At 41.0% G+C, this 20,596-nt stretch overlaps 1 protein-coding gene across 1 annotated transcript; it reads right to left on the bottom strand.

The window, feature by feature from the left end:
- Positions 1-5,031: 5,031 nt before the first annotated feature.
- FGF3 (fibroblast growth factor 3) lies at positions 5,032-16,947 on the bottom strand. Its single transcript, XM_082270716.1, has 3 exons — positions 16,418-16,947; positions 13,786-13,889; positions 5,032-6,014 (listed from the first exon to the last, which is right to left on the bottom strand). The coding sequence occupies exons 1-3, from the start codon at positions 16,689-16,691 to the stop codon at positions 5,682-5,684; spliced, it is 711 nt and encodes a 236-aa protein (XP_082126842.1). The 5' UTR covers positions 16,692-16,947; the 3' UTR covers positions 5,032-5,681.
- Between the last annotated feature and the right edge of the window lie 3,649 nt (positions 16,948-20,596).

Here is a 20,596-nt window from a genome sequence, read left to right as displayed (position 1 = left end):
TCTCCAGGGAGAATACGTTTAATGTTTGTAGACATTCCTTTAAATTAAGATCCTCCAGTCCCCTTATTAATTTTGTTGACCTTCTCTGGACTCTCTCCAGCTCCAGCGCATATTTTCTGAGGATTGGTGACCAGAACTGGACGGCATCCTCCAGATGTGGCCGAAAAGTGGCAGGATTATTGTTTAATCTCTATACAGAATATGCCATATTTTGCTATATAAATATCTCTATATCTATGATCATTGTAAAAATTTAGGTTGACAACAGAGGCAGTGAAATATTTTTTTATAGACAGACGAATATTAACAGGCCACATGCCCTCCGATGTTAACAACCAGCAAGTGTTTTTAAGCTGTTAGTGACCGAATAAATCTTTGAATGATTTTTTTTGTTGTGATCTTCGAATACATGAGAATGAGTTACTCCACATTTCAAGCTGCTCAAGAATTGAGTGATGGCTTGTTTTAACATTAATTTAATTGTTATAAATGTATTAAAAAATAATGTCCATAGTCTTGAAACAGGTGCATTTTAAACAACGACTACAGTCTGTATTGGGGTGGGTGGGCTTTTGCAATAAGGCGCACAGCATATTAGTTTTGCTCCTAAAACCAGCTTGCAGTTTTAATAACTTCCACCTAAGTTTTGTTTTGGAATAACATTTGTATTTAGATTATAACATTAAGGATGGTGCTTCAAGTCCGCATGCTTCTTCATTGGCTACTTTTCAAATATAGCCTTGGAAGCCTGTTGAATTGTAGTATTCTTCCAGCAGAGGTCCGAACCGCATGTTTGAATATTAATGCACCTATGTGCATTGGCAAACGCGCAGCATTTTCGTGAGCACCAAACTGTATGGTGCCGCAGCACTATGTGGCTCAGTACGATGCAATTAGAAGTATGGGTCAGGCGCTTTTTCTACGCATTTCTGCAAATATGGCAGCCCACTGATATGAATAGGTTGCCTACACACAGAAAGCAGTAGGCAATGACATGCACTTAGCCTCAGGTACTTGCAGGATGTCCTCCTGCACATCACACCCCTCCTCCTTTATATCACAGCCCCCCTTCACATCAAGATCCCCCTTTTACATCACAGTCCCCACTTCACATCAGTCCTCCTTCACATTAGTGTCCTCAACCCCCCTTCACATTACAGTCCTCAACCCCCCTTCATATCAACCCCCCCCTCACATTACAGTCCTCATCCGCTTCACATTCCTGTCCCTTGGCCCCCTTCATATCACCCCCTTCACATTTCTGTCCTCACCCCCTTCATAACACCCCCCCCCCCTTCACATTCCTGTTCTCAACCATTATATCACCCCCTCCTTCACATTTCAGTCCCAAGCCCCCCTTCTTTCTCACCCCCACTTCACATTCCTGTCCTCACCCTCCCTATACAACCCCCCTCCACATTGCAGTCTCCGGCCTCCCTTCATATCATCCACAGCTTAGCCCCCAACTACATCACTAGCCTAGTCTCAAAATACCAACCTAATCGCTCTCTTCATTCCTCTCAAAACCTCCTGCTCTCTAGCTCCCTTGTCACCTCCTCCCATGCTCGCCTTCAGGACTTTACCAGAGCCTCTCCAATCCTATGGAACTCCTTACCCTTATCTGTCCGATTATCTCCTACTCTATTAGCTTTAAGGCGATCTCTGAAAACCCTCCTCTTCAGTGAAACCTATCCTACCCACACCTAACAACTCTACCTCCATTTTATCCATCTGCCCATCCCCCTCGGTTACAGCCTTTTGTTTCACTTGACCCTCCCTTCTAGATTGTAAGCTCTAATGAGCAGGGCCCTCTGATTCCTCCTGTATTAAATTGTACTGTAACTGTATTGTCTTCCCCCACACTGTAAAGCACTGCGCAAACTGTTGGCGCTATATAAATCCTGTATTATAATAATAATAATAATATCACCCCCAGCCTGTCCTTCATAGCAGGGACATAGCGCTCTTCCCCTTCCTACCTTACACAGAGTGGAGGGCAGGAGGCACAGAAGATCTAGAGCTGACATTGAGAGGCAGGACAGTTCTGGATGGAAGGGTGGAGTTACGCAACTTTTCCTGTTAACTAGCTTGTGATTGATTGTTAGAACTGCCCTGCATCCTAGCAACCAATCAGTTAACTGGGGCAGCTCCCGCTCTCCATCCAGTGCTGTGCTGCCTCCCGATGTCAGCCCTGGGAAGATGACAGCACTAGCGGTGGGTGAAGGGAAGAACTGGTGGCTTCTAAATGGCGTGACCACGGGGCCTTGATGGGACAGTGACGAGAACAATAAACCAGTAAGTAAGTTATACAAATCTTTTGGTGTTCCAGTGCCAGCTATTTATTCTTTAATTTATGTTTTTGACTGTTGAGGCAGACAGCACATTCTAAATGATTATGCTACATTAATGTAACTCAGGTTAACATGTGAAAAACTGCATGTTAACAAACCACAGTGGACTACATAGGTCTGAAGGGACTTTAATAATTTGCTCTGTGCTCTCCATTTTTATTGAAACTTGGTGCAAGTTTTTATACAAATAGTACTAACTGCAACTTAAACCTTGTATTCTATTAAAAGGAGCCAGAAGTATTCAATTGCAAAATTTTGTAAGGAAGAGTAACCTATATCAACTGAAGAACTGCTGGACTACAAAGGAGTCAAAATATCATCAGTTTGACATACCTGTTTTTTTATTTTTGGATAGACTGAGGAAAGGTTGGAATGCCCCTATACAACTCGGAACTAAGCTGCACCCTCACCAGTCAGCAGGCTAATGTGACATCCTTTAATGATCACAAGGCTCTCACATTGGACTTTTAAATAGTAGAGATGGGGCTCAGTTCTGGGGTGGACTAAGATTAGTTAAGAATTAGGCAGAGGCTAACCAGAGTCTCCTTAGGCCCATATAAATCTAGTTAAAAATGAAGGAGCACTCGTAAAAATACAGCTGCAGATATAAAGTGCAAGCAACTAAAGGTACCTGTACATACCTGCAGCTCAGTGGGTTGAATGAAAAAGTCTTTAGTTGTGGATGGGGCAATCCTCCCCACTGAGCTATCGGATTCTGAAGGCAGGGAGACTTCCCAGCCATCAGAGTACACTAATCAGTGCTGCCGGCTATAGCCTGCAACGCTGATCCAGCGAGGAAAACCCAAAACCTGACAGGGTGGTTGTACAGAATTCGATCAGTAGCTCAACATCTGTACAACCTCCCTACGCATACATGGATTGAAAATCATACTCAATTAGGTCAATGCAGCATCAGTCCCCTGCCACTTCCAAGAACTGAGCGATCAAAGACAACTGTTTGCTCAGTTCTCGGTCTTCAGTGAGCAGAGAGCCAGTGACTGACAGATGGTAACTCTGCTCGTCCAGCACTTACTGGAACACTGGGCTGTGGAAGGGGCGGGAGCAGCTGGCTAAGGCTCTCAGAAGCGGGCTGAGAAACGGACCCGCTTGCCGGCCAGGAATCTGGATAAATCCCAACATTAGGATCCATCCAGAGTCTGGACATTATCCTATAGCAGACTTTAGCCTTCTGTCAGCTGACTACAGGTGAAAGGACTGCACAACTAAGTGTATTTCTGTGACCCACAGGAGAAGTAAGGCCAATCGATCTTTGGCCCTACTTCTCCTCTAAGGTAGGCTGTAATATTTTTTTAATCCTCTGAATGACATCCTCCTAATGGCCGTATTCACAACATTTCCCCTTACTCATTTGTCCTTTTATTTGTCTATCTCATCCCCTTGACAGCCAAGCATTTCTTTTTGCTATCAAAGAGTACAATCAAAACCATTAAAGAGCTTTGTTTTGCCATTATGTAATCAATACATCTTAATGCTGAACACCAGGTGGATATTAAAAACACCAATTGATGCAGTTATGCATTCATTATTGTAAATACCTGAATTTATCTTTATAGTGGTATCTGGTAATTTCCTGCACAGCAAAGTTTAGATTAAAAGAGGCATAGAGAGTAATAGAAGTGAATCAAGGAATATGTTGACTGCAGAAGAGAGCATGGTGATGTGTCCTCAGCTTGCTTCTGCTCATTCATCAACCCATCAGCCAGCTTTGGGTGTATTCTTAACTGCCGTTCAGTTTTAGGATCTGACTTTGCAGTGTATCTAAACCTCAAAACAAAAATGCCAACTATCCAGTCCAGTTTACCAGTTGTTAAATGTGGTGGCTGAATTTGTTTTCTTTATTCAGACTTTTTTTTTTCTTTTATTTTCAAAGTGTAATCCTGCAAATAACACACTTTCTCTCCCTAGGTAGTCACACTTAGTGCCGGTTCACACTAATACGACTTGTCAGGCGACTTGGTCAGCCTGGCAAGTCGTGCACCATCGCGGTCATTGAGTTAGTACAGGACCGGTTCTAATAGGAGCGACACAAGTCACTCCGACTTAGAAAAAGGGTCCTGTACTACGTCGGGGCGACCTGGAGGCGACTTGCATTGACATTTATTTTATGAAGTCCGTGCAAGTCACGCCGAAGTCGCGCTGTACGCGACTTCACAGGTCGCCCCCTAAGTTGGAGCGACCTAGTGTGAACCGGCACTTACTCCCATCTGGAGGGAACCATAGTTGTCACCCAGGCTGAACTACGAATATGTTTACATTTGTTCATCTCTATTACATAGTGGATTGGGGGATTAGTAGTTTACAGAAGGACAATAATATTGTTTGTACTTTCAGTTCATCTCACAAGGGGTGACAAGGACACTGGAGTTCCACCATTTGGTATTTTCTGTACTTGCAGAAAATTTTCTTAGCCTGAAAAATAAACATTAATGCAGCCACCATATCTAGGAACTGGTAAGCTGCAAAATATTACATTTTTGATCTTGGGTTTAGACATCTTCTAATGATAATTTAATCTTTCTATTCGTTAAAAAAAAAAATTAGCCACACTTGAGCAATATTAATAAATATATTTATATTAATTGCCTTGCTGTACAACCTTGACCTCCCCATTTCCCAGTACAGTCTAACATTAGGGAACAGTTCCATAATTGTGCTTCTAGTGTAACAGCCGGGGAATGGTAAACAAAGAGACAGTCGCCAAATGGAATCTGAGGTAGACCGAACAACAGGCCAGCATATGTTATAATGAATTAGTTATTAGGTAGGAACAGGGATATATAATGAATTCATACAGTACTTAGTACCATAGTGGAAGCTGCCATATTGTGTTGCTGAACAAACAGACAAAACATTGAGTATTGACTAGGGAATAGTAACTGCACTGAGCCTCAGTTATTTTCCTAGCTTCTTGGAAACTATTAGGTGTACTGAATTATACCAAAGAAAATTGTGCCTGGACTGTTTGCAGGCCTCAGACATATTGCAAAACTTAAATGGTGACGATTCATTTCATTGAACAGGGAGCACGGCCACATCCAGATGTTATTTGCTTTGTTAGGCACAAGGATAATGTAGTCTGAAAACAATCAACAAAGTTCACTTTAGAATGATCATTACATCTGCAGTCTTGGCCAACACCAGAATAAATTATCAGGTAACCATGTATCTAGCAAAGTCCATTTGGAACAAGTAGCCATTTTTTGAGGTGAGTCATCAAATAATCTATGTTTTGTTTCTTGTCCAAATTTGCAGGCATGGGATCCAAATAGGTTCTTAGACGATTAAACCTGGAAAACATCCCTTCCCACATCAGTGTCCTCTTTTCTGTCTGCCACTGTTTTTTTGCTGTTTTTGAATACTTTCTCTGTATTTAGTGTTTGTGTGAAATAGCCGCACTGCATCATGGTCTTTGTTGTCCAGTACTCTTGGTAAGAAGAGAGAGGACTTTTGCGTCCTTCGAGTCTTGAAGCCTCTCCTAGGTCGTCCTTTGCCATTGATAGATAAATACCAGAGTCTTTCTGCACTGGCTTTTCGTTTTGTTCCAGCTCCATTTGGAACTGTCCTATGTAAACGGGAAGCATAGGTATTATAACCAAGTTCATGAATCCTCTCCACAAACTCACATTCAGCATTGTAGGTTTCCTGGAGTAAAAAGAGAAAGCATTTCAGTTACTTTTTTTAGAACAAAACTGAAAAAAAAAAAAAAAAACAACGACCTTTGAAAAACCATCTCTTGCTCTGTTATTCCATACAAGTAAGATGGATGAACTTGCCTTTTCACTAACAGGAGAAACTTCATGTTCTACAAGTGCATCATGTGTATGTTTAGCCAAGCAGCCATTTGAACCCACTGCAATACAAAAAACTGGGGTGGCTTTTAAAGGAGGGTGTTGGCCTTTATTGCACCAATCTTTTGCACATTCATTTATTTTGCTCAAAATTGCAGAAGGAGTAACATGAATGAAATGACATGCACGACTTTGTCCATACCTATGTGTTGTACTGAGCCTTTAATCAAAGAACATTTTAGGATGGACCTATGGCTCCTGTGAAAATTCTGTTCTTCAAATCAAAACAGTGTTACAAAATACCCTCTAACATCCCACCTAAAACACCTTATATGTCCTTTCAGAGCCGGTTCACATAGGGTCGACCCGACTTGCCGGGGCGACCTGTGAAGTCGCGGTGCACAGCACGCACACGGAGACCTCGGAGCGGCATGCACGGACTTCATATCATTGAAGTCAATGCAGGTCGCTCCAGGTCGCCCCAAAGTAGTACAGGACCCTTTTTCTAAGTCGGAACGACTTGTGTCGCTCCTATTAGAATGGGTCCTGTGCTAATCTATGGCAGTCGCCCCAGTGTGAACCGGCTCTGATAGTCCTTAAAAAGTAGTAAGGCCACAGAGCAGGTTCAAAACCTGCTCATCATATTGAGTTATGTTTACACCACCTTTCCTTGTATTGTTCAAACAATTGTATTGTAAAAATGAATTGATGTAGGGGGCATCGATGCACAGACAGAGCTAGGCTATTATTTCTGGAGGTCACAGAAAGAGGTGGATCAATCTGAAGAATTGGCAAATAAAGTATTCTATCTTCTGTACTTCGAGCAACAAGTGAGATAAAAAAATATCTAGCTTAATTTGGTGAATGATGACATCATAGTCTTTTAATTCTCTAGCCTTATACACTCTAATACTAGGTACACACCATCAATTTTTTTTGTGTGTTCAACCCAGTGGGCTATACACACAGGCCAAATGTCAGCCAGTTTCTGCTGAACTGGCTGATACTGACTGATATTCGGACTGTGCATATGGGGCTTAAGCCTCGTTCAACCCTGCTGGTAAAAACTGACAGCTCCGCAGGAGCCGCTGTACTAACCATGTGATGTTAGTACAGAGATCTCCCCTGCTATGCTATTGTGCTCTGACAGGGCCCCCCCCCCCCCCTGCCAGGACAATCAGGTCAGTGCTCTCAGCCATTGGCTGAGAATGCTGATCAGGAGCTAATTGGCAGACCTTTTTCGGTCATGCCCCATCTACAGAAGCCGGTCTAATGGCTGCAGTACACATGTGCCGACATTCGACCCATGTGTAAAAGGCTTTAAAGCCATCTTCTGAGCAGGTAAAGGCTATAGGAATCTAATGTACATCCTAAAGGCATTAAAATAGAGATAAGATACAGAGGGCTTCTTTTATCAGCTGCTCCTCTTACCTAATTGAATTAAACAGATAGAGAAGCCAAACAAACTTGACTGAATGAGTGTGATTAGTCAATGAATCTCCATTATTTCAGGATTCCTTGTGTGTGTATGCGTTGTGGTTCACCATTTGCTTCCTTATTTAGATAAGGTACAAAACATTGGCTATTTATTGTGTCCAATATGGAATAAAAAAAAGATTCTGGTTTCTATTTTCTGTGAGTAACAACCTTATTGTCCCCTACCTAGGTTTTATAATTTCAAGCTTATAAACTGGATATACCCATGAGCCATGTAAACCTCATCAAGTGAGTGTTATCATTAGGTGCCTGACTTTTCTTTTGCTGCCAGTGATCCATAATTCTTCTGAACAGTTCTGTCCTTAATATGTCAATGAGCATCATACAGTATTTTGAGCCTTATTTTTGAGCAAAGGAAAAAGAGTGCAGGCGTTGCTTTATAGCTACCAATCAGATTTCTGTTTTATCATCAACCCATTCACTGAAACCCAAAGTTGGAACCTGAGTGCTTTCAGCATGCCTTTAGTTTACCTTTCTTCCTTCATTATAGAATACTTCAGTAAAGGTGATTTCTGTATTAAATCTCACAGTAATTGTAAAGGATAACAATTTCTTTTTTAAAAATGACAAAGATGTTATACCTGCCTGCTCTGTGTAATGGTTTTTGCCCCTCCTCCTCTTAGGTTCCCTGTCGGCTCTCCTAGCCCCTCCTTTCCCACCAAGTGCCCCCATAACAAGCGGCTTGTTGTGCTTGTTCCTGAGCCGGCTCTGTGTGTCCATAAGACACACGGGGTGATTTACTAAAACTGGAGAGTGTAAAATCTGGTGCAGCTCTGCATAGAAACCAATCAGCTTCCAGGTTTTCTTACTGTCAAAGCTTAAAGAGGAGTTCCACTGGTACAGCGGGTACCTGTCAAATCTAGCTACCCACTCCCCCCCCCCCCCCCAAATAAATGACATGCCAAATGTGGCATGTCAGGGTGTCAGGACCACTTAAAGCGGAAGTTCCACTTTTGAGTGGAACTCCACATTAAATGAACAAGCTGAAGTTAGAAGCTGATTGGCTACTATGCACAGCTTCACCAGATTTGCACTCTCTAGTTTTAGTGAATCCCCCCCACAGAGTGCGGCTCAGCCTCCCCCTCCTCCCCCCCCCCCACACTTCTTACTCACTGGCTGGGATTAAAAACAGCCGGAGTGAGTGGCTCCTGCTGTTGTGTCTGAGCTAACATAGAGAGAGAGAGCTGGGAGAGCCTCCCTCTGGATTGAGATCGAGCTCAGGTGACTATTAAGGGGGCTGGGGGGGTGGGGTGGGGAAGCTGCATGCAGAAGGTTTTCTACCGTAATGCAGAGAACCACTTTAATTTTGAGATCCTTTTTCAAGTATGATAGATTGAAAATTAAACATATTGCTGGTCAGTTAATTGGCTTCTGTTTAAATTCACTCTAGCATATGTGCATAGAGATAGGGAGCTTAGATTGTAAGCTACTTGGAGGCATCAACTGATGTCAATGTGCAGTATGTAAAACACTGTGTAAAATGATGGCACTATATACAGTAAATACCTTTAATAAATAATAATTAAAAAAAAACTCAAATAAATTTCAGCTTTGGATATTCCAAGTTGATCTTGTTGAAGCATACACAGAGCTAAGGACTTTTCCCTGCCTCTAGGATACAGCGAATTGCCTCTTAGGCTCCAACAATTAGTCTTGGAGGAAAGGGTTAGAGTCACATGCTCCCCCATACCCAGAAGTACCGGGTATTTTACTTTCTATCGATTGGTGGTTTACTCTAAAGCTGCACTCCAGGCAGATATAGACTTACAATTAAATTCATCCCTTTATTCACTATAAAATCTATTGCATTTATTTTTCACATAAAATATTCTTCCTTGATTTTAGCTGTTTTTATTCCCCTGTACAGTAGCACTCAAAATAACAAACCAAATGTTAGCACTAAAATGAATCAGATCTCTAATTTCTATTATTATACTTTGCAGAGGGCTGCCAGTCATGCACAGTGAACACGCAGGCAGAAGGGGAGAGCATAGGGAGCATGTCATTAATGTGATTCTGGTCCTTCATTGCCAAGTTGCAGACTGAAAGGGACCCTGGCCAGGTTGTATTATTTAGGAGGTCCAGTACCTTGCTGTGCTGTCTGGCAGGGCTGTCTGAATTAAAGAAATGGCTAAATTAGAATTAAAAGTCTTTTAGTGGGTAAAACAGTTCACATGTACGTATTTAAAGTGTGTGCCTGGAGATAAGCTTAAGGCCCCTTTCACATCCCCCTGTCCGTTTTTTTGACGGATCTGAACGGTCCCCCCATGCATCTCTATGGGGGATCGGATGTCAACGGAGACATGTCCGCTGACATCCGATCTGATCCGATCCGATCCGTCAAATCTGGACGGATGGAAACTCTATTTTCCATCCGTCCAGCGGATCGGATCAGAAGGGATCGGATGAGAACGGACCAATTTCCCCAATAGAGATGCATGGGGAACTACCAGCTGTGTCTCCGCACACAGCGCGGAGACACAGCTGTCATCTTCCTGCTCAGCGGGGGATCGGCGGCTCGATCCCCCGCTGAGAAAAACGGAATCCGTCTGACGGACCGATAGTGTGAAAGGGGCCTTAGTGTTAGGCAATGGTAGCAGAAATCAGAATTTATCTTGTACTGGTCCATCTGCAGTAAACTAAATTGGTGACAATTGCATCGTGCATTATGCTGCTTGAATGCTTTTGATTGTGGCAGTAGATGATAAAACAGAGAACTCTGCTAGAAAAGTTATATGTTAAAAATTAAAGCGGTATTATATATAAACACAAAAATGTATTATTCTGCAGCTTGCCAATTCTTTTTTTAAATTTAATTTTACCTGTTGATCCAGCCAGTAAGTCTCTTATTTTTCAGCCTCCACTACCTACCTAACCTAGCTGTCAGGCAAAAGTAGCAGTTAGGGGGTCAAGACAAACCATTTAATACTGACAGGGGTGCTTACAATGATCAGCTTTTATTCATTTATGTAAAACCTTTATCTCAAGAGGAAAAAAAAAGTTGATGTAACTGTTTAAAAGGTTTTAGTTGGAGTTCGACTCTAATTTGTAAGTCAAGTCCATTTAAATCTGCTAGTCTAACAACACTTCCCTCTTCCCAGACTGACAATGCTGCTGTCCTGGTGTCTACATTGATCCTCCAGTAGAGTGGGGCCACCCTAATACAGTACATTCGTTTCCTAACAGATCTCCAGGTGAAAATTAAGTACAAGAAACCTAAAATAAAAAAATGCATCCACCATATTTAAAGTGTAAGTTCACCTTTACAGAAAGTATGTAAAGTGACCTTACACTGGACCCCATCCCCCCGGTCCCGCTGTACCAGATAGCCGTGATCTCCTGCTGTCAGACACAGAAAAGCTGCTTCACTGGTCTGGGGTTTCAAAATCCCAGTGGATTTTTCTACTTTCCTTGCAGTGCTGACAATACGGGCTAGATGGCTTCTGATTGGTCAGCGCCATCCATGTGATGGTGCTGACCAGTTCAAATCCCTGCAGTCCGTACTGCCTAAATTATATGGGCACAAGGTTAAGCCACGGGGGTTTTGAACCCCTAGAGTGGTGAAGCGGCTTTTCCGTGTCTGACAGCGGGGGAATCGCGTCAGTCTGGAACAGCAGGACGGGGGGTGGGGGCAGTGCTGTATCTTGGCCTAGGCCAACAAGGCCCAGGCCTAGGGCGGCACTTTGCAGGGGGGCAGCAAAAAGTGGGCACTGATAAGCTTCACTGATGGGGCTTCATTGATATTCTGCACTAATGGGCTGCACTGATGGCCACTGATGAGGCTGCAATGACTGCCACTGATGAGGCTGCGCTGATTGCCACTGATAAGGCAGCACTGATAGGCACTGGTATGATGCACTGATAGGCTGCACTAATGGCCACTGATGGGGCTGTACTGATGGCCACTGATGAGGCAGCACTGATATGCTGCACTGAGATGGGCAGTAATGAGGCTGCATTGATAAGGCTGCACTGATGAGGCTGAACTTATGGAAACTGATGAGGCTGCACTGAAAAACTGGTTGTAGTCTGTGGTTTACAGATAACAGGGCGGATCATAAACATGAATGGGTGTGGCCTTTACAGGAAGGGGTGGGTCATATTTAAATTAGGGGGTGCCCAAGTTGAGTCAGGCCTAGGGCAGCACAAAACCTAAATACACCACTGGGTGGGGGGTCCAGGGTAACACAGCTTACAGATTTCCTGTAAAGGTGTACTTACACTTTAGGGACTGGTAAACTGCAGTACATTACAGTTTTGTTTTTGGGGATAATACCACTTTAGGTATTGGTGGATGTGTATATTTGACTCTTAGCTATTATTAAATCCTAGTGTAAGGGGGGGATATGATTAACATGTACAATTACATAAGGAGTCCATATAGTGAACTTGGTGTTGAGTTATTTACTTTAAGCTCATCACAGAAGACAAGGGGGCACTCTTTACTTCTATAGCAGGGGTCTTCAAACTATGGCCCTCCAGTTGTTCAGCAACTACAATTCCCTTCATGCCTACTCATGTCTGGGTATGTCAGAGTTTTACAATGCCTCATGGGATGTGTAGTTCCACAACAGCTGGAGGGCCGTAGTTTGAGGATCCCTGTTCTATAGGAAAAGAGATTTTGTCTCCAAATACGGAAAGGTTTCTTCACCTTAAGAGCTGTGAAAATGTGGAATAGACTTCCTCCAGAGGTGGTTCTGGACAGCTCAGTAGATTGGTTTTAAAAAAGGCCTGGATTCTTTCCTGGGTGTACATAATATAAATGGGTATTAATATTTTTAGGTAAAGTTGATCCAGGGAATATCCGATTGCCTCTTGGAGGATCAGGAAGGAATTTTTTCCCCTGCTGGAGCAAATTGGATCGTACTTTGCTGGAGTTTTTCGCCTTCCTCTGGATCAACTCTTGGTATAGGATTGTGTATATAGGAATGTATGGTTGTGATTTTTATTTTTTTATAATTGGTTGAGCTAGATGGACTTGTGTCTTTTTTCAACCTGACTAACTATGTAACTATTGCCTCGTTTCCACTGAGCGGAACGGTTCGGGTCGGTTCGGTACGGTACGCTATTTTGGGTGTTTCCATTATGAAAGTGGCCCATACAACCGAACCAAACCGCCCCATTCCTGGTCCTGCTTCAGATGTAGGGCCATAGGAAATGGTGCGGTACGGTTAGGGCGGAGCTACTGGCGTCACACAATAGATTCCACTGATTGGCGGATAGGAAAACTTCAATGCTCACGTCAAATGAAAGAGCAAAACAAACACCTCATTTGGTGTAAACCCCGCATGGTCCCTGGTGGCCCAACTTGCAGTGGAAACGCTCACCTGAATAGACCGGACCATTCTAACCCTTCCAAACTGTACCGACCCGAACCGTTCCGCTCAGTGGAAACGAGGCATTAGTGTCCCGTGTGAAGCTAGGCCACAGTGCTGTAGTGCTGATTCAAAGAAAATGTAGAGACTCTTTTTTACTTTTTAGAATTCTGTTGCCGTTGCTGAGTAACCATCAGTGGAAAATCAACCACTTGGCCAATTTTATTAACAAAAGCTACATTGAAATGGGAGTACTGGATGTTTCATATTCAAAAAGAGCACTCCCATAGTGAAGTCAGTGTTTGTTACACTAATTCAGCAATCCCAGGCTCAATGGGAATTTGTAACTGTGTTTTGCTGCATGTTCCAGCACTCTTTTCTTGATGACTGATTTCAGCTGAATTGTTATGAAACAATTGCACTACCTTCATAGACCTCGAAGGTCACCATGCTCATATAATATGGTATTATGGCACAGTCTGATGTCTTTGTTTGGTGGTTGAAAGGGATGCGCAAATATAACAAATGTTAAAAGTTCTTATGCTTCATGTGGGTATTTTGCAGGTTGCTGCAAAATAAACTGCACACAAACCTGCCAAAGGAAGTTCTGTCATGTGTAATGTATCCATGTGTTTGTGGATTTCCATGGATTACTGAGAGAATTTAGAGCCAGAACGAACCCTTCTTGTACAAGTGCAAAGTAAAACAAATGCGTGCTGATGCAGGCAAAGCTACTGTTGCAAAAGTAAAGATTTGGTTCCCGGGATTTAACTTCTAGGAGTAAAAGGTGTTTGTGCATTTCAGAGTACTCACTGAGGCATAAAGTCTCCCTCTTTTGTTCATAGCCAGGTATCTCCCAGAGAACAGTCCTTTGATGGCGACAATTCCCACATCCACCGCAGTTATTTCTAAAATACCTTGAAATAAGCAAAATATATGATTTAATCCTTTCTGCCCAAGCATAACCTCCTGCCAGTTCCCATGCATGCCATTGTTTTCATTCGTCTATATCAGCTTGAAACATGTTGCACTATCTGTCTATATACACACACATTCACAGTTTGTAAAAAAAAATAATCATCACATGCTTATATTTATATTTTGAAATCAGACATTACAATTTAGTCAATGCTTTCACATATGTACGAATGTCCTTTCACATCTGTTCTGGAGGGACCCTTATTCTGCCATCCGTGTAACCATTAGAGATATATTTAAAAGCTTTTCTTAAGATGAGCTTCCTTTTAGGAAATAGTGGTTTTCCTTACTCCTCCCTGAGCCTTTGAGGTTCTTCTAATCTCTGTTTGCCATCAAAAGCAAGGGTATAGACATTTTAAAAGTATTCGGGGATTAGAAAGACAAATGCAATATTTTGCAGGGTATTAGTGGCACGCTTAGACCGACTGGCGAAGGAGTCAGTTTTAATCTCGAAGATCCCAAGATGTTAGGATAATGCATTACAACAAATAGGTGGCACAGTTCATTTGTTTTTATTGAGTATAAGAAGCTTTAGCCAATTCTGAACGTATTCAGTGCCAGAGGGTTTTGTACATTGTTGCAGGACCTCCTAGTGGGGCTTCACCTTGTTATTTGTTACAGGGACCATCGTGTTTATTCAGCTATTTAAAAAGCATGTCCAAATGTGGAGAATCGATTGGTGTGGGCTATCAAGCCTGCCTGAGCTGAACTTGATCTAGTTTCAAGTAGCTGATCTGTAGCATCTAGATATTTCCTTACATCCCTTTTATTGACTTAGCTGCACAGCATTTTGTAATATTATGAGAAAGGCAAATACAAAATATTTTACTCTATCTTTCAAGTTATTGGTTTCTTTTTGGTGTGCTGAAAATTTACTAAGAAATGATGTGGACATATATTGTAAAGCACTGCACAAACTGTTGGCACTACATAAATCCTGTATAATAAACAATAATAATAGTAATAATAATAATAATAATAATAAAGTGGAACAAAATGGTTTACACATTGCCTTGAATTGTTAAGTACATGTTTATTGTTATGATTTTAATATATTTCATCTCAGTAGCAACATCTAAAATGATTTTAAATATATATGCCTGTAATTAGTTAGTTTTACTGCAGATTTTGACAACTGGGGGTGACTGAGAATAGATGACATCGAAATATTCTAAGAGAAAAAATAACAAAGTGTTTCACATTTTTATGAAGCAGTAGAACGTCTTAATTCTTAGATGCATTTTTGATAAGCTATGAAGGGACTGATTCATTATTAGGAATCACAATTAGGATGGCCATACATTAGACAATTTTCTTGTTCAATTTCCTTTAGATTTACTTTAAACTATGTAGTGCAAGGGCCTGCCTGATTGCATACAAATTGAAAGTGTTTAGGTTTGACCTCATATTATATGGCTTTGGTAAATCTAATGAAAAAAAATGTACAAGAAAGTTGTATAATGTATGGCCAGCCTAAATTAACTGACTCCTAGAGAGCAATTCTGCCTACTACACCTCTTGTCAGTTGTCTGTGAAGGTAAGGGGGCCATCAACCAAGCAAACCTGAAACAAAATCCATTAACCTAAAGCAGGTTTGTAGGCTGTATACCCACCATGTGTTAGTTGGTCACACCTGTGAATGCTTCTTTACCTTTATAGAGCTATAGGAATAAAGTGATATGAACCTTACTAAAGTTCCTGAACATTTTGATAAGAAACTATTGAGAAAAGCGAGGCAAAAGCATGTAATCCAACAAAAGTATAGCACATTGGACTAGGCTATTGTTCGTGTTGACTGGCTTTAAAAAAAAAAAAAAAAAAAAAGCCGCTTGAATAAATGACATGTTCGGAGAACCAGCTGAGGGTTTAAGGTACATCCTTACCCTCCAGGTTAATTCATAGAAAGGCACAGCGAGAGGGAGATAATGCTTTACCACCTCAAAGTCTCATCCTATTCACTCCAACATCTTAAAGAAGAAATGAGAGACAACATGAAAAGAAGATGCTAAATATACTTTTATTAATAAAGGAAAGAAAAAAAGAAATGTTTTCTTTCTTTGAAAGGTCTGTCTAAGACCAAAGACCATCTGTAGAAGTCTGTTCAGATACAAATAAATAAAAAGCACAAAAAATAACAAAAAACCTGCAACCACAACTAAAGTGTAGTGCATAAAAAAAAAAAAAAATATTCCTAATTCTGAAGATGCAAAGTGATAGAAAAGTAAATACACAATATAATAAAAGCATCTCCTGACTTGTCATGGGGCTGCAAAACACTGCTTACCTAACATATTTAAGCTTATCAGTGAGCCCTTGAATTACAGTAAAACCAAAACTAGAAATGCATTAAAACACATTCAATACAGTATAAATATCTTTAAAGAAGTGTGGATATTATTATTATTATTATTATAACACTCTTGCATATGGAAAAGAAAAATATGAATACAAACTTAAATGCACTTACTAAAAATGCTGTTTTTCTCCAATGTTCCATTTATTTTCCCATTTGGATGGATCTGAAGGTGATATTTAGTAGCACAATAAAGTTTTCGGTGTCGAGGTGCACCGCCGAGATGTTCGTAGACCCCACCACGGCCCCCAGCATCTCTTCTTAGCCTGGGATCACACAGTTTTCCTCTGGCACAAGGCACTCTGGTAGTACTAGACAAAGCCTTCGCCCAGGATACCTGTCGACCGAGATCACAAATACTGAGCAGCAAAATCCAAATTATAACCATTGTGGCATGGCCGAAATACTGTTGGCTGGAAGGCTGGAAGCAAATGTCACAAGGGGTCCCATTAAAGAAGTCTTGTTAGCAGCTCTGTTAAGTGGCAAGTCACACCGTTCTGATGCATGGAAGCTAGTAGCGTTATCTGACCTTCTATCTGTCTTGCCTTGATCCTCTAAATAAATAGGTGTCAACAGTGGTCACAGGTTCATGGATTATTTGCAGCACTCAGAGTGTAAGCATCTCCCCATGTGTAAGAATGAGATCCCTTCTGAATTTTATGAGTTTTCGAGAAATAGTGGTGCTCAACAGCACTGAAATAAAAAGCCCCCCTCCCCTTGCAACAATAGACAGATCCCCGACCAATTGATACAAAGGAGGCAGGCAAGGTATCATTCTTGTGTGAACTAAGTGCAGGCTGGATAAAATTACACAGCACTGCTTACAGTGGCTCAGTGCAAAGAAAAAAAAAAAAAAAAAGAAAAGAAAGAAAAGCCACATCACAAAGAATCAGCAGCCCATCAGAGGATAGGGTCTGTGCCCAGCTCTGCCTTTTCAAAGATCCAAAAAGAACAATTATGCGTATGAAAATTATACATTAGGGATTTTAAGAGAATGGTCCCTGGGGTCTGTTCCTTCTCCTATCAATCCCCAGATCACAATATGTGACAGCTAAGGATGACTGATGCTGGAAAGAAACAACTTGGGGAAGTCACTCTTAAAAATGCACATTTGAAAGGCGCATATAAAAAGGAGGTAGACGTGGGTTGTTGGAGAAGCTGTCTTTCCTTTTTAACACAAATTGAAAGGCGATTTATTTAAATTCAAAAGAAACTTTCCCTTTAGGTCAATTTGTTAGTATCACTGAGACATAACGAGCTTTCACTGGATAGAAACAAAGACAGTGTATATTTGTTACCTTACAAAGGAACTGGATAAGTGATGTATATTCCCTACCACCAAAAATGTTTATACTAAAAATCACATTTGGCATTCATTTGTAGGACTTTTTAACAAGCAAAATTCTGAACTAACAAAAGCTATGCAGAGCTGAAATATTCTTATAATAGCAACAATAGCAGTAAGACAAACATGTAATAGCAACAATAGCAGTAAAACAAACATGTTAAAAATAGGTAGCTAACAAGAATGTAATGTTAAATACAGGAAATGAAACATCCACCTTAAATACCAACATCCCTACGTTGATAAACCATACTGCAATAACTGGACAGGACCCTACACTACCATTGGGATGCTTGGGTGTTATGTTTCAAAAAACATTTTGGACCATATCCATATGTTTTGTGTATCCCATGCCAATAGCCTTTCTGTTTTTTTAAATATTTGTCGCTGTATTGTAATGTGACAAAATTAAGATGTTATACTTTATTGGTTAGATGATATGCACATTCGTTGATGCCACATATAAAGTTCCTGTCCAATATTCATATTATAGTCATAAATACTGGGTAGTCCTAGACTTTAAATATTTGTTGCTTGATATGTCTATGGCCACCTCTAGATTGGGGTGAGCCACTCACCCGCCTTATATTGGAACTTCTGTTTTTTCTTTTTATAATCCCCTCGTACCTGGTTTAACCTCTATATTCATACTCATATGCCCAGTGAGTCCAGAGCTGTGCCCTCATCTTCTTTGTTTACATCATTATGAGTTGGCTGTCTCTTTTGTTTTTTTTTGCAGCTGGCCCCCTGATGATGCAGCTCATGCCCTGCTCCTGTGGATTGCCCTAAAGCCTCCTGTGATGCATGACATGAGTATCCCAGGAGGTTGTGGGCAGCTGAGACACATCACCAATGACCATTGATTAAAATGAAAAAGGTATTTACCTCAAATTTCTGGGATTGTGTTACAGGAGTGGGGAAGGAGTTAGATTATGCAAAGTGGGTGAAGAGGGTGAGGGTCTGCTTTAATTTAATTTAATCGATTTATTTAAAACATTTTTTAGCTGTGTTAGGCCAGCCATACACAGAGCAAATATATTTCCTGTAACTACAGGTTGCAGGAAAGAAATTTGCTTGATTACCCCATCCACACAGATCTGGATGCCCATGGTTGCCAAAAAGAATGTCAAATTTCAATTCACCTGACCACAGAACAGTTTTCCACTTTGCAACAGACCATTTTTAATGAGCTTTGACCCCAAGAAGATGGCGGTGTTTCTGGATCATGTTCAGATATGACTTCCTGTTTTCATGATAGGGCATTACCGTGCAGTGTTGGATGGCAAACTGTGTTTACTGACAGTGATTTTTGGAAGTATTGAGCCCATGCAGGGATGTCCATCACAGAATCATGCCTCTTTTTAATGCAGTGCTGCCTGAGGGCCAGAAGATCAAGGTTTCGTTCATTTGCTGACAAGAAGTGCTAATAGAGGATTTAGTTGTGTTTGTGTCAGTGCCCTCTAATGTCTACAAACCAAACAAGAAGCTGTATGAGTTGCCCAGTAATCCCTAATTGGTTAAATTGTTTTTTTACAGTTACTGGTTTTAGATAATTTATTTAAAGCACCTTCATGTAAAAAAAAAAAAAAAAGTACATGTGGGCAGTTTCTTTCCAATCAAAAATGAACTCACAGTTTGGCAAACAAAATAGGAGAAACACTATTGGATTTGTGCTTTGGGGTTTTAGTACCTAGATCACAATACAAACACATACAGTACTAGGCAAACTTTTTAGATAGGTGTGAAGAAATGCTGTAAAGTAAGAATGCTTTCAAAAATATGAATTTATTGTATTTATTTTTATCAATTTTCAAAATCCAAAGTGAGCGAGCAGAAGAACAATCTAAGGCTGTCTATACATGGGTCAAATTTCGAAAGAATATTTTTTCTAAAATGTAGAAATTTTGTGCATTTTGTGATTTGATGGTGCCACCATTGATTTTGAAATCTGACCAACCAAGCCTTCCATTTCTCCTCGTATTGGTACAGAAAATAATTTTTCTTGGCTAGGAATCTTCCTTTCTTTCCAGGACTTTTCTGTTTTTTTGCAGTCATGCAGTTTTTCAATTATATTTCTCGCACAATTCTCACATCATTGATTAGAAAATCCTTTGTTTTTCAAAAAATTTCCAACATGCCGATCGCTCAAATTCAATGACCGAATGAAAATCGGCCGTTACTGTGGCCCACTAATGGTGCGAAATACGAACAAAAATTCTTAGATAAGATTTAAAAAAATATATATATTTTGAAATTCGACCCATGTATGGCTAGCCTAAATCAAATCAATATTTTGTGTGACTACCCTTTGACTTCAAACCAGCATCAATTCTTACACTGGCACACTTTGTACACTTGCACAAAGTCAGGAATTTTGTAGGATTAGAGTCAGGTATATGATAAAGGTAATTATACCAGACAGGTGCTTATGATCATCAATTTCATACTTAGGTTGAAACACAGTCATTAACTGAAACAGAAACAGCTGTGTAGGAGGCTTAAAACTGGGTGAGGAACAGCTAAACTCTGCTACTAAGGTAAGGTTGTGAAAGACATTTTCCTGACACAAGCATGACAGCATACACGTATGGGCAGGCTCCACCCCTCACCCAATCAGAACCCGTTATGCTAGATAAATAAGTCACCTCCCCTAAAGCGGCATTTTCTTTTTGTTCCTCAAATGCTCAATTGGGTATTACTATGGAGAGAAGTTTTATTTTTCTTTATTTTACCCTCACCTTGCCGGTTTCTTCTGGCCAGCCACACAGGTTCAGCCTCTCCTGTGTCGAAGTTCCCTCCGTTCGGGTGTAAATCGCCTATACGAGGGAAGTCTTCCCCAGCTCCAGGCATAGGGATAGGATACTGGTCTCTGGGAACAGGTAAGTAACTCTCCGGCAACATGGGTCTTTCTTTCCCTCCTTCCTGGCTCTCCATTGCTGTGCAGGTTG

Source organism: Pelophylax lessonae, assembly GCF_965119305.1.
Source record: "Pelophylax lessonae genome assembly, chromosome: 10".
NCBI lineage: Eukaryota > Metazoa > Chordata > Amphibia > Anura > Ranidae > Pelophylax > Pelophylax lessonae.
This window is presented reverse-complemented; position numbering and strand designations above follow the sequence as displayed.